The 12,681-nt window shown below is 51.7% G+C and overlaps 1 protein-coding gene and 1 long non-coding RNA gene across 6 annotated transcripts; one reads left to right on the top strand and one right to left on the bottom strand.

The window, feature by feature from the left end:
* The first annotated feature begins 844 nt into the window (after positions 1-844).
* On the top strand, positions 845-2,851 carry LOC125739998 (uncharacterized). Its single transcript, XR_007397419.1, has 3 exons — positions 845-955; positions 1,242-1,338; positions 2,717-2,851. It is a non-coding gene; the product is annotated as an uncharacterized LOC125739998 (long non-coding RNA).
* Positions 1,619-12,058, bottom strand: LOC125739978 (ski-like protein). 5 transcript variants are annotated; one of them, XM_049010582.1, is made up of 8 exons: positions 11,820-12,058; positions 9,025-10,191; positions 5,174-5,254; positions 5,030-5,088; positions 4,814-4,944; positions 4,324-4,523; positions 3,709-4,122; positions 1,619-3,535 (listed from the first exon to the last, which is right to left on the bottom strand). In XM_049010582.1, the coding sequence occupies exons 2-8, from the start codon at positions 10,099-10,101 to the stop codon at positions 3,347-3,349; spliced, it is 2,151 nt and encodes a 716-aa protein (XP_048866539.1). In that variant the 5' UTR covers positions 10,102-10,191; positions 11,820-12,058; the 3' UTR covers positions 1,619-3,346. The 5 variants fall into 5 exon arrangements, with proteins under 5 accessions (XP_048866539.1, XP_048866543.1, XP_048866541.1 ...); XM_049010586.1 differs by having other exon boundaries at positions 4,324-4,520; positions 11,820-12,057; XM_049010584.1 differs by lacking the exon at positions 11,820-12,058 and adding an exon at positions 11,565-11,806.
* Positions 12,059-12,681: the final 623 nt, after the last annotated feature.

The raw sequence follows: 12,681 nt of genomic DNA on the forward strand, positions 1-12,681 counted from the left end.
TGAGGGGAAACCCAAAAATGTGCAGGGCTCCGGCCCTCCAGGACTGGAGTTTGACACCCCTGCCATAGAGCTACAAGTCGAGACGGCCTAAGAACTCGGAACAAGGCACTAGGTTCCTGAATTTTGGTGAGAAGGCGCCTTACAACAGCGAGGAGGAGGCTGGGGCTGTAACTTGCATGAGTTTATTTTCCTCCCAAGTGTTACACTGAAATTTCAGTCTTTCTTCTTTCACACTGCAGTGGATGGATGTAAAAGCATAAGATAACATTGAGTGAGTGGTGCAGAGGGGCAAGGCTGTGTGCAAAAGTGCAAGAGAGGGTAAGAGGGAGGGGAGACATAGGAGGATGGAGATGGAGGGTTAGTATGAATGTGAGTGCAGTGGTGGACTCTCCATATATACTGTTGCTGAGACGTCTTCTTGCTTGTGGATAAAAACTTCTCCTGAAGCCTCCAGTCTGGCCATTGAGGCTGCAGAGGCGTCTCCCTGCTGTCAGCAATCTGGACAGTTTATGTGCGGGATGGGTGGAGTCACTGGTGAACCTGGTGGCCTGTGCACTACACCCTCTGGGGTCCTGCAGGGCTGGTATGGCGTTCCCCATGCCGAGTATACTACTCACAGGGCCTTTCGTATCCATACCAGGCTGTCATGCTACCCATCAGGATGTTCTCTTTAACTTCAGAGCAGAGACCTTGAACCTCCTGAGCCGCCTGAGGTGATAGAAGCTGTCTGGCTCTGCCAGTGAGGAAATGAGAGCTCAGGTGAGGTCCTCAGTGAAGGGGACACCAAGATATGCATTGAGTTTTGCGAATACAGATCGTTGCTGGTTGCAAAGCATTCCCTTCTCCTGTGGTTTTACTAATGACGTCATCGGCGATTAGTCAGCGTCACCTCGAATCTCATAACTGTCGTTTTTAAAAAAATCTTGCCATGCAACTCCTATTGCATAGTTTCGATGTATGTAATAATGCAAAAAATAATACATATAATAAGTCATTTCAAATGCTTTTCTTTCATGAACTATTGTGTAGAAGGTTTCTCTAACCAGCACATTATCGGGAATCTATGGCGACAAGGATATCCTGCCCGAATGTAACCTCTGGCGCACAGCCAGCACCCGCTGCTCGCAGTTTGCCGGGTCATGTCGCACCGCCTTTGGCTGAGCTGAGAGGTCCGCACTAAACGCGAACATCACATGTCAAGATCATTTAACTTTAACTTCATTTAACTGTTTCCTCTTCAGTACGGCGAACCATGTTTCCCTGCGTGCAGTACAGACAGTCTCCAGGTCACCGAGTTCCGTTCCCTAGATTTCAAGTCTGAATCTTCAAGTGGAATTTGTAAGTCGATAAAATAATGCAGTACATCATAACAATTATACAGTAATAACAGCAGCTCCATGCGGTACTGTACTGTACTGTACCTCGAGCTGACGAACTGTTTCAAGACGCTGGGGGTAAAACAACAATCAGTTTCAGGATGTGTCCAGTTCTTTGATAATGATTCTTTAAAGTGTTATGCTTAGACAGAGTCTGTTTTGAAATGCAGTGGCACCCCACGGTAAAAAGACAGGACCGTGGGACTCATAAGTAGCGCTTTTGAAAAATCCAACATTGGAGCTATAGAAAAACAATATTTTATTATGAGTTCATTTTTTTATTAACTGACAACAGTAATACACCGAAACGGCAAACATCCAGGTGGCGCTCTGCGTAGAAAGTAAAGGCGGCGCATAAAAGGGAGGCGGGCCCCCTAGTGGATCGAGTTTTCCACTGCAATCGGGGCAGACGATCTTCAGACAGTAGACACGCCTGACACGCAAAACCACCTTACGCGGCTGCAGCTTCGAAATTGAAAGAAAGCACCACACTGCCTCCTGGTGGTGCGCTGATGCCTCCACCACCTTCACCAAGGAAGGTAGCTGATAACATTAGACTGCTGCCTATATACAAAGTCAATATAAATCTTCATCACTTCATATATTAAATATTTCAGGGAGGCATTTACTCTATATGCAATCGCATTATGGTATCAATATATTGATTTTCCTTAGAGTGAATTTAAAGTGAAAAGTAATTACTCTTTTAGTGTTTGGATAAACTGTAAAAAGACAAATAATAAGCACACATATTACAGCAGTAACAGGGTCAAATCAGAATCTGGAATAATAATAATAATAATAATAATAATAATAATAATAATAATAATAATAATAATAGTGGTGCAGTAGTTAGCACTGTTGCCTCACACCTCTGGGACCCGGGTTCGAGTCTCCGCCTGGGTCACATGTGTGTGGAGTTTGCATGTTCTCCCCATGTCATCGTGGAGTTTCCTCCGGGTACTCTGGTTTCCCCCCACAGTCCAAAAACATGCTGAGGCTAATTGGAGTTGTTAAATTGCCCGTAGGTGTGCATGTGTGAGTGAATGGTGCGTGAGTGTGCCCTGTGATGGGCTGGCCCCCCATCCTGGGTTGTTCCTTGCCTCATGCCCGTTGCTTCCGGGATAGGCTCCGGACCCCCCACGACCCAGTAGGATAAGCGGTTTGGAAAATGGATGGATGGATAATAATAATAAGGAACAGAAAGTACCCCACACTCCCTACTGGCTAAGTTAAAAAAATAAAGGGAAGTCAGTCCTGGGGGTGAGTGTAGCATAATAATTAAATCATTAATTGTTAAAGACTGACAGCAACAGGTGCATCGTGTCTCTTGTTTACAGGGCAGCACCCCATCCCCCCCTCATTGGCTCCACCCGGTCACAGGTAGACACCCACGTGCAGGCACAGCTGGGGCTGTCAACTGTGCAAAGCAGCTAACCAGCAGCAATCAGAGCAGAAGCTCAGCCCTATAAGACAAGCCATACCCACGCAGCCCCCCACCATCCTGAACATGACCCCTCTCCAGCAGCACAGTCGATAAACGTGTCTCACGGTACGTTTCACCTTTTAAAGCTGACATTGCAAAAATCCCGGCATTACATCATTCTTAGCGTCTGCCTATAGCACCTCCCAACATTCTCAGTTACCTGTTAAATCTGCTAAAATCTGTCGTAAAACCTGAGACGGTGGCTTAAGCAGGTCTCCAGGAGAAGGGGCGGTTTGCACATCTGTCCCTTGCAAGTGTGATGTCTCTGCCCTCCCAAAATAAACATAAGTACCACTGCGGACCGGGAACAAAACATTCCCTTGTGTTTTTCTTCCCGTTTGAAAAATGTGACCCTTTAGGAAACAATGACGGTGCAAACCACAAAAAAATGTTTTTCTAGAAAATACTGTGCAGTCTCCATGGTAACACAAACAGCGCGGAATCGCGGCACTCTGGTGTGGGTGCTCTGCACTGGTGCCGGGCTCTAGCTGGGGGCAGGGCTGCCGGCAGGATCTGTCGGCCCAGTGACAGGGTGGGGCTCGGACAGCTGCTGGCGGAGCTGTGCAATGACGCGTTCCAGTCGCTCACGGGCCTCCCTCTCCTGCCGCAATGCCTCCTGCAGCTCCTCCCGGTCCTCTTCCGCCCGGTCAAGCCTCCGCCGCAGCTCCGACAGCTGCAGGAAGAGGAGGCGGGGTCAGTTACCATGGCGACAGCGAGCGGGACTCACAGGACATGGAAGGCTGTGCAAACCCCATGGATGCAGTTAGAGGAGCCTATGCTGCTGTGATTCAGTACTGACATGAGGTCCAGCACAGTTCTACATCAGCAGCGCCCCCTGCTGCGTACCTGTGCTGCGTAGTGGGCCTCTGGCGGTGACTCCCTGCTGTGGAGGCATTGACAGGCCCGCTGCCTTCCCAACTCTGATTTCTGCTCTCCGCTCTTCAGGGTGCAATCTGCCTCTTGCTCCGTCTGAGAGCGCTCAGTGCAGTCTGCCTCCTGCTCTATCTGAGCATGCTCAGTGCAGTCTGCCTCCTGCTCCATCTGAGCATGCTCAGTGCGGTCTGCTGCTTTCACTGTCTGACCACGCTCAGTGCAGACTGGCACTTTCTCTGTCTGAGCGCTCTCGGTGAGGTCCTCCTCCTGCTCTATCTGAGCATGTTCGGTGCAATCTGCCTTCTCTGCCTGAGTGCGCTCAGCACGGTCCATCTTCAGTGGCTTCTGCTGGTCCCCAGTTCCATGCCTGCGTAACACCTCTAATTCCTGTCACACACATAGTGACACAGTGTCATACACACGCAGTGACACACACATATAGTGACACACACACACACATGCAGTGATACACACAGTGACACATATATGCAGTGATACTGACACATACAGACAGTCATACAAACGCATATACATACGCACAGTGACACACACAGTGACACACTGGCAGGGCAGCCAGTGGGTCTTTACCATTTCCAGCTGCTTGTGCTTCTGCAAGGTCCTCCTGAGCACTTCCTGCTGCCTGCTGTACAGCTGCACCATCTCCAGGGCCACGCGCTCCCTGTCCTCGGCGGCAGGCACCGTGTGGGCGCTCTTGCCGCGCCACATCTCCATGGCGACGGGCTGGAGCTGGCGCCAGTCAGCGTGCTGGTATGCAGCTTCACCATCTGCTGAGGCCGGAGACAGACAGAGAGACGGTGAAGGACAGAGGGAGAGAAAAAGAGAGACAGAGGGAGAGAGTGAGGGAGAGGCAGGGAGGAAGACAGAGAGAGGGAGAGAGACAGAGAGTATTACAGTTTTACACGTAATTATTTGTATACACAGTATGTGTGTTACTGTGTATTACAGTGTATTACTCTATATAACCTTCTGTTTCCTATATTCCTCTGTTTCACTCTGTATTACCCTGTATTACCCTCTGTCACTCGGTATCATTACACAGCATGAGCGTGTCACTGACCCACAGCCGGTGCCGGCGCCCCCTGCAGGCTGTAGTGCTGTTTCAGCAGAGCGCTCAGCACCCCCACGCCGTCTGGAGCCCCTGCCTTGCCCGGTGCCGTCTGCCCTTCCTCGCACCTGTACAGGAAGTAGCTGAAGCACAGGGAGGATGCCATTAGTATGGAGTCAGCCCGAAGCCCCTCACCAGCGCCCTCACCTGACACATGCCGGTAGCTACCTGGGTGTCGTGACGGTGGTGAGGCACGGCTCCTCCTTGACATCCGGGCGGCTGGCGGCCTGCGGGAGAAGGTCACGTGACTGATCCCTCATCAGAGCTCCTCCCACCTCAGCCCACCCCACAACCCAAAAAAAGGGGGCTTACCTTTTGGTCAGCATCACCATCATACGGCTTGTGGCAGCGCTTCAGCTGGGCCTCTTCATCCCCCTCCTCATCATCGTCGTCCTGAGATACAGGAGGAGTCAAAGTTAAAAGAGTGAGGGGGGGGGGGCACACATGGGGAGCGAGGGAATGCCCACACACACCCTTCTCCCAAAACCACAAGACAAACATGGCTGCCAGGACACAGATTGGGGGTGCCGGCACATCCGAGCTCCCATTAATCTTCATTTTATGATCATCCGTGATTCCCATGCACTGCAGAGCTCCAGTCTGTCCACACAGCCAGGCAACCCAGCGTGGTGCTTTAAACCACAACACAACATGCCGATCTATACCACTGCACAGCACTCTATTCCACAACTCAGCGCAGTACTCTATACTGCAGTACAGAACTCTATATCGCAGTACAGCGCGCCGTTCTACACTGCAGCACGGCATTCTATACCACAGCACAGCCCTCTATACCACAGCACAGCCCTCTATACCGCAGCGCAGCTCTTTCCATAACTATGTGGGGCTGACAAGCTTACCATAGTGACATATACTGTTCCAAATACTATGCCACACACACACAGACATAGTTCATGTATCAATATCTTTGTGGGGATTCTCCATTCATTTCTCTGGGCATAACGCTAATCTTAACTATGATGACCTTAACTCTACCCAGCCCAAACCTTAACCAGAAATAACCGTACAAGACTTCCGGCTATTTTACTTCTTTGATTGCATTCACAGATTTTTTTTTATAAAATTGAGGTTTATATTGTGGGCACCTGAAGAATAAAATAATTGTCCCCTCATTTTACCACATAGTGAGGACCCCCACCCCCACACAGACAGAGACCTTTCCATGGACCCTGCCTTAAACTCTGATCTAAACTAAGAAGTTTCTGAACATTCAGCTATCGCTACAAAAAATTATTATTTTGTGAAGGGGCTATATGATTATAGGAAGTCTGTCAGGTTTTGATCTCACAAGAATAAGAAATCACACATACACAAAAACAGCATAGAGAGACAGACAGACAGACACACACACACAGAAACAGCACAGACAGACAGACACATACACAAAAACAGCATAGAGAGACAGACACACACACACAGAGACACACACACACAGAGAAATAGCACAGAGAGAGAGAGAGACAGACACACACACACAGAAACAGCACAGACAGACAGACACACACACACACACACACAGAAACAGCACAGACAGACAGACACACACACAGAAACAGCACAGACAGACAGACACACACACAGAAACAGCACAGACAGACAGACACACACACAGAAACAGCACAGACAGACAGACACACACACAGAAACAGCACAGACAGACAGACACACACACAGAAACAGCACAGACAGACAGACACACACACAGAAACAGCACAGACAGACAGACAGACACACACACACAGAAACAGGACAGACCCGGAAATTCATTCTTGGCCAAACTTTGGCTGCAGCCCAAACAGCATACATGGAAGAAACCTCACATGGACACACAGACGGGCGTGTGACCGGGGCCACGGCGACAGGCGCGGTCAAATCAGGTGGGGGGGGGAGGCTGATAAGGTACCTCAGCTTCCCCTTTTAAAACTGGGGATAAACTCTGACCAGCTGGGCAGACATCCAGCTCTGTCCAAACAGCGAAGCAGAGACGCCCAGCTGTCCTTCCTCGCCGCGGAGTACAGCACATCCCTGAACAGCAGGCGCACGTCAGCAGCATGACAGAGAACAGGCACAGTGACGCCGTCGCCACAGACACGTCGCTAAGCTAACCTCAGAGAGAGAGGAACACAGACACAATAAACACCTCTCATGGATGGGGGCACCTCAGGCCTCTCTAAGGGACCAATCGAGAGCCATGTTGCAGTGGCTGCTATGCTAACCAGAGTACAGTTCTCCATAGGACCCTGCCATGTGACGCAGGTCATGTGACCCAAGAAGTGTTATTTCGTTCTGCATGGCCTGGCTGTTTAATGCCAGTTGGTGGATGGGAAGTATTGCGAGCCGGTTACTAGGCGCCCGGGGTCCGTGTGATGCCATTGGCTACCAGGGCTGATGGGTGTGGCTTTGTGCAGACAGGCAGCATCGACCTGACAGACAGTCTATTTGCTCCCCTAATACACAGAGCTTAAAGGACACATGCTCAGTTGGACGCACGCACGCTCCACTGCCATGCTACGGTAATCCAGTCTGCCGAGAGACACGGCATTGATGGAGTACCCTGAGACTCACAGAACTGGTTTGGTCACAGAACCTACATGACGCCGCTATCCGTAGATAACAAGAGGCCGTGTGCATGCTGTGGGGTCACATCATGGCCCAGAGACGCAACCCAATTGGTGGTTCCTGTCCCCCGACCCCCCAAGGGGAACTGGACTCAAGCTAAACCAGACAGTTAAGGGTTAAAGCCAAACTCCTGGGTTGAGTCCTGGGTAACAGAAGTAATTAAAGGTTTCTGAACGGGTGGGACAGTGGGGGGGGGGGGGGGGGGTTGGTTTAAAGCTCTTATACCTACACCCCCATGTGTTTTCTGTCTCTATAGCACAAAGTCTCAGATCCACTTCCTGATGACAGCAGGCGTTCGGGGGACAAAACGAGGCTGAACTGCCAATGACAGCAAGATGAAGAGGAGGAGGAGGTGGATGGAGGAAAAACGTCCCAGCAGAGAGTGGAAAACGGAAGAAAGCAAAAAGGAACAATAGGCTGACCTAGAGAAGGAAAGAAAGGAAGAGGGGAGCAGGAAGGAGAGGGAAATGCTAGAGAGGTTCCCACTGCACTGAACACTGGAGAAATTTCATTAAAGCAGCAGGACGCTACAGAAATTCAGTCTGCACTGAAGAACACTAAAGAAATTCCATTAGCAATGGAAAAAACCCATCTGCACTGGAGAACAGCAGAAATTCTGTGTGCATTGGAAAACGCAGCGCATAATGCATTTACACTGCATTTCAGTTTACATAAAGCTGGGTGTGTGCATGGTGGTGTGTTTGCCTGTTCTTTTACCTTCATGCCTCAGTTTGTGTCTGTCTGCGCGCGGAATGCAGTTTTTCAGCCTAAGACGAGACACCAGACAGCATTTCCGCATGACTCTGACTTAACCTCACCCCCTCCCCCCCGCTCCAAACCAGTGTATACCCGTTATCAGAACAGCCACAGGCGTACTTTAGGTTCCGGTACCACAGAAAGTCGGTACCAATGAGCAAAGCCAAACCACTTTGGCCATTCCCACCCTGTTAGTCACAGGAATAAATCAGAACAACCTTGGAGGCAAACAGGCAGCAGCTGGGGGACGAGGTCATGGTGGCAGGATGACACGTCAGTCCCACAATCCCCTTCTGTCCTTCTGTGCTGCCATCAGTTTGCCCACAACACTTAGCGCCATGAAAAGGCATTCAGTAAAAAGACCGTTTGCTTAATATCATTGTTCATTTCACCAAGGGACTCAACTCTTAAAATTCTCTGATGCAAAGACAGACAGACACATCAGTCACTAAAAGTAGAAATGGCTGCATGCAAGGTGATCATTTATGCAACAGGAATGTTGTGTGGAAACACAACTCATAATTCATTGTTCCCCTGGCTAAAGCATGGCTTACAATAGAAGAAGCAAGGAAGGAGTTAACCCCGCCCATTCCGGCAGCTGCACCCATATCAGCCCCACCCACTTCCAAAGCCCCACCCCCATTGGTCAGGCAAACCCATTCTAGCAGCCAGACCCCCCTCGTCAGCCTCATCCCCCATCAGTCACACCCATTCCTGAAGCTCCCAGCCCCACCCATCCCCACAGAGCCGGGAGGCCCCCTACTCACCGCGTCATGGGGCCTCTTGCGGCTCCTCTGGCTGTACTTCTCCTTCATCTCGTCCAGCAGCTTCCTGTACGGCACCTCCTGTGCTGTGCCGAGGTACTTGCGGCCCAGCTGCAGGTAGCGTGGCCAACGGGCCGAGTCGAAGCCCCAGTGGCAGGTGCGGCGGTCGGGGGGGCGGTGCGAGTGCATGACGAAGCGGCGCGGAGAGAAAAGCAGGCCGCACTGCGCGCACTGTATGCAGGGGGCATTGGGGTGCTCATAAAGCGGTCCTGCGAACAGGCCCCGCCCCTTGCCCAGGCACCGGTGCTCCACCTGGAAGGTGGACCCGCCCTCTCGGAGTGGGAAGGGCACTGGGGGGGTGGTGGGAGGCGCCGGCCGACCGGGGCGCAGCAGAGCGTTGCAGAGGCGCTGAGCGTCGGTCAACGTGATGAGGCCGCAGGATGGCGCATCCGGGGGCAGCACGCCGGACTCCTTGAGTGCGTGCAGCTGGTCGCCACGGCAACGTGAGCAGTAGACGTAGAGCTCGTCGCAGATGCCATTGATCTGCTGCAGTGAGAAGGCGCGCAGCACTGAGTTCAGCACCTGCGGCAGACAGAGCCTCTTCTCACCACCCACTGTGAAGCACGAGATGGGCTCCCCCTCCAGCACTGTGTGCTTCAGCTCCGCCGAGCTGTCGCAGGGCGCCAGCAAGGGCCCGGCCGGCGGTGGCGGCAGGGGGGGCGGCACCACTGTCGCCTCATCCCGCCCCCCGCGTGCTGAGAAGGCCGCTGGCCCCCCCAGCGAGCTCTGACTACTCAGTGTGAACTGGGCCAGTGTGTGGCGGATGCCTGGGCTCAGGTCCAGGGCGTGGCCCCAGCCCGCCTCCTCTTCCTGCTGCGCCTCCTCCTTCTCCTCCAGACATTCCCTCTTGATCTTGGCACCCCCTGGGGGGCCCCGGTGCTGCTTCAGGCTGATCTCTGCCGTGAGGCGCTTCTTAAGGGGCACCTCCGTGACCCGGGTCCGAGACGGGCGCCTAGAGCCGCCCCTGGGCAACGGCACCTCCTTGTGGCTGGGCCTCAGACTCACCTGCGCACTGGCCATTGTGCCGTCACTGGGAGGGTTTGGAGCTCTCACTGAACGAAAGACCTGAACCCATGCATAGTAGAGTCTGGTCTGAAAACAGCCAGTTTCCTGTGGGAAGAGAACAGTTCAGAATGTGAAGCTCTGTCTGGCTGCAAACCTCCCAGACAACAATATGCAGATAATGTTCATGTCATCTGTCACTCTTCCCCATGTCTAGTATGAACCAAGTAAAGAGGTATTCATTTAGCGTCTTGGAACTGTTCTTGACAGGTTAATACTTGTTTGTCACCTTTTCGGCACCTAATAAGCGACTTCTCCAGAACAGTTCCCAGAAACATGCTGCACATCTTGCGGTTTTGTTAAGTAACCGCTTGGCGGGCAGATTGGCGCAGCCGTCAGTGCCGCCATTCGCGCTGGGTGCGGTAAATCCGAGGGCGGATCGTGCGCGCTCTCCGCGCCGCCGCCTTCCGCGCAACCAACACGAGAAAAAAAAGGCGACAGGAGGAAGCGGGTGACGGGGAGACGCCGAGCCTGCATCATGACCTGACTGTGTATCTCCTACGTGACATCTGACCAATGAAAAGCACAGGATCAGCTCCGGCGCAGTATTTCATGCCGTAAACGCAACCCGGGCTCAAAAACCCAAAAAGGCTCGTTTCAAAAGCGCCATAAAGTAAAACCACAATCCCGTGTTCGACCCGTGCCAAATGCTTTCATCAAGGTTAAATAAACAGGACGGCTCGTATACGGACCTGGGTTCAGCATATTCCTAAATCGCCAAACGGGCAAGCGGTGCCAGTATTTCATTAACAGCAGATGCCCCTGCTCCATTCTGCGGCCGAGGAATGAAACACCCACGGGATCACAGCAATTATAATTACTGTTCATCTGAAGACGTATCTAAAAATGCTCCGTTAGACTCCCTGATAAAGTGAGTTTGCCAAAAAAAAAAAGAGAGAAATGAACGCGATCCATATGGCCGGTTGCACCCGAGCGAGCTACCCAGCCGCTGAGACAGCTGCGTCCACCGTAATGATCCTGAGAGAATAATGAGATTACTTTGGGTATCCTTGGGGTAGGGGTTAGGGGGATTTCTTCCCTCCTCTATTCCAATTCGCGTTCGTACGCATACGATGGTAGCACCCCCACAAACCGTTGCCCCTCTCTGTACCCCCGTACTGCCCCATTCCCCTCTCAACCTCCATACGGACAAGGACAGCGCGCTGCCGTCCCTCCCAGCGGAGCGCTTCCCCCGTTTCGCCACCCCGGCCGCATATTCCGTATAAATACCTTCCCCGGGACTGCCTCAAACCACTCCAACCCATACACTGAACCGCCCAGAGAGAAAATATCATCGGGCGGGGCTGGGGTACCGTTTTTAAACAATAATCTTCAACAAAATTATGATTTTACCTCGTAACACCTAGTCCTAATATAATTCATATTATAAAACGCTACGGCAAATGCACATATAAAATCACCTCGAGATAACGTTAACTCCTCCCAGATATGAAAAAATAATCAAAAGAGCTCGGGAAATTCGAATTATCCTGTAAATGTATACGAAAAATACATTCATAAGAATGAAAATCGTTTTGCAGATGGCAGGCTGACGATATAAGATGATCTGAAGAGCCGCTGGCAGCACAGCCCCGGTGAAATACAAGGGCGCTGAATAAGCCGTAAAGAAAATGGATAGTTATACAAAGTAATCGCTCGCTGGCTTGAAGACGCACCTTCCCTTGCGGAGATGACGGTCCCCTTCGCCCTGCCGATGTCAGTGTGCGGATGGCCAGGTACACTCACTCACACACATACACAGACACACAAGGAGCGCTACACACCGCCCCGTCGCGGACGTCACTCCCCGGCCGACGTCAACCACCCGGACCCTGCGGGGAAGCGCGTCTGCGGTGCCCCCGCCGCCTTTGTTTTGGTGGTCCCGGAGCCGTATCGTAACCTCCGAGGATACACACCTACGCAGTGCGTCACGCCGGGCTTTAAAACGAGGCACCGGGGAGGGGAGTGGAGGAGAGGGGGACACACGCTTCCCTCGCTTTAAAGGCGGCTTTACAATCGTGCATTTTGCGGTATACGAGTTGATACCCACACATTGCCCACATCCTATAGAAAGTGATTTAACCGAGATGTTTTGACGAAAAATGCATGCATGATGATAACGCCATTACACGTCAAATATAAGAAATGGACAATAACAAAATGATAACAGTTCATACTGTCGGGTTAGATTATAAGCATAGCGCAACTGCTTTGAAACTGCCTCCACGACAGGCTGCTTTAGCGCGATCTCTGAGGAAGGTCGACGAGACCGGACGCCAGCAGACAGTCTGATGTAGGCCTATTCCTGTACTAAAGGCGGCGCCCTAGCGGGCGGGTTCACGGCACGTCCGCGGAAGCGCGCATTAAGGAAACTAAGCATTTACCACCTACTTGTGCCGATTGCATATTATTTGATTAACGCAGATAAGGCGTGAGAAATAATAATAAAAAAAACAAAAGGAAATTGTGGGAAATATTCATATTGCATTGTGGTGAAGTGGTTACCTCCGTAGGAGTGCATGTGTGAGCGAATAGTGT

This window comes from Brienomyrus brachyistius, chromosome 4 (genome assembly GCF_023856365.1).
Source record: "Brienomyrus brachyistius isolate T26 chromosome 4, BBRACH_0.4, whole genome shotgun sequence".
Taxonomy (NCBI): Eukaryota; Metazoa; Chordata; class Actinopteri; order Osteoglossiformes; family Mormyridae; genus Brienomyrus; species Brienomyrus brachyistius.

Bases quoted from the DNA above. Each gene is read 5' to 3' on its own strand.
- LOC125739978 (XM_049010582.1), bottom strand. From the start codon at position 10,101: ATGGCCAGTGCGCAGGTGAGTCTGAGGCCCAGCCACAAGGAGGTGCCG. The intron at 5,255-9,024 runs GTGAGTAGGGGG...CCTGTATCTCAG, and splicing joins GCAAGAGGCCCCATGACGCG to GACGACGATGATGAGGAGGG. The intron at 4,524-4,813 runs GTCAGTGACACG...CTCCGGCCTCAG, and splicing joins GGCGCCGGCACCGGCTGTGG to CAGATGGTGAAGCTGCATAC.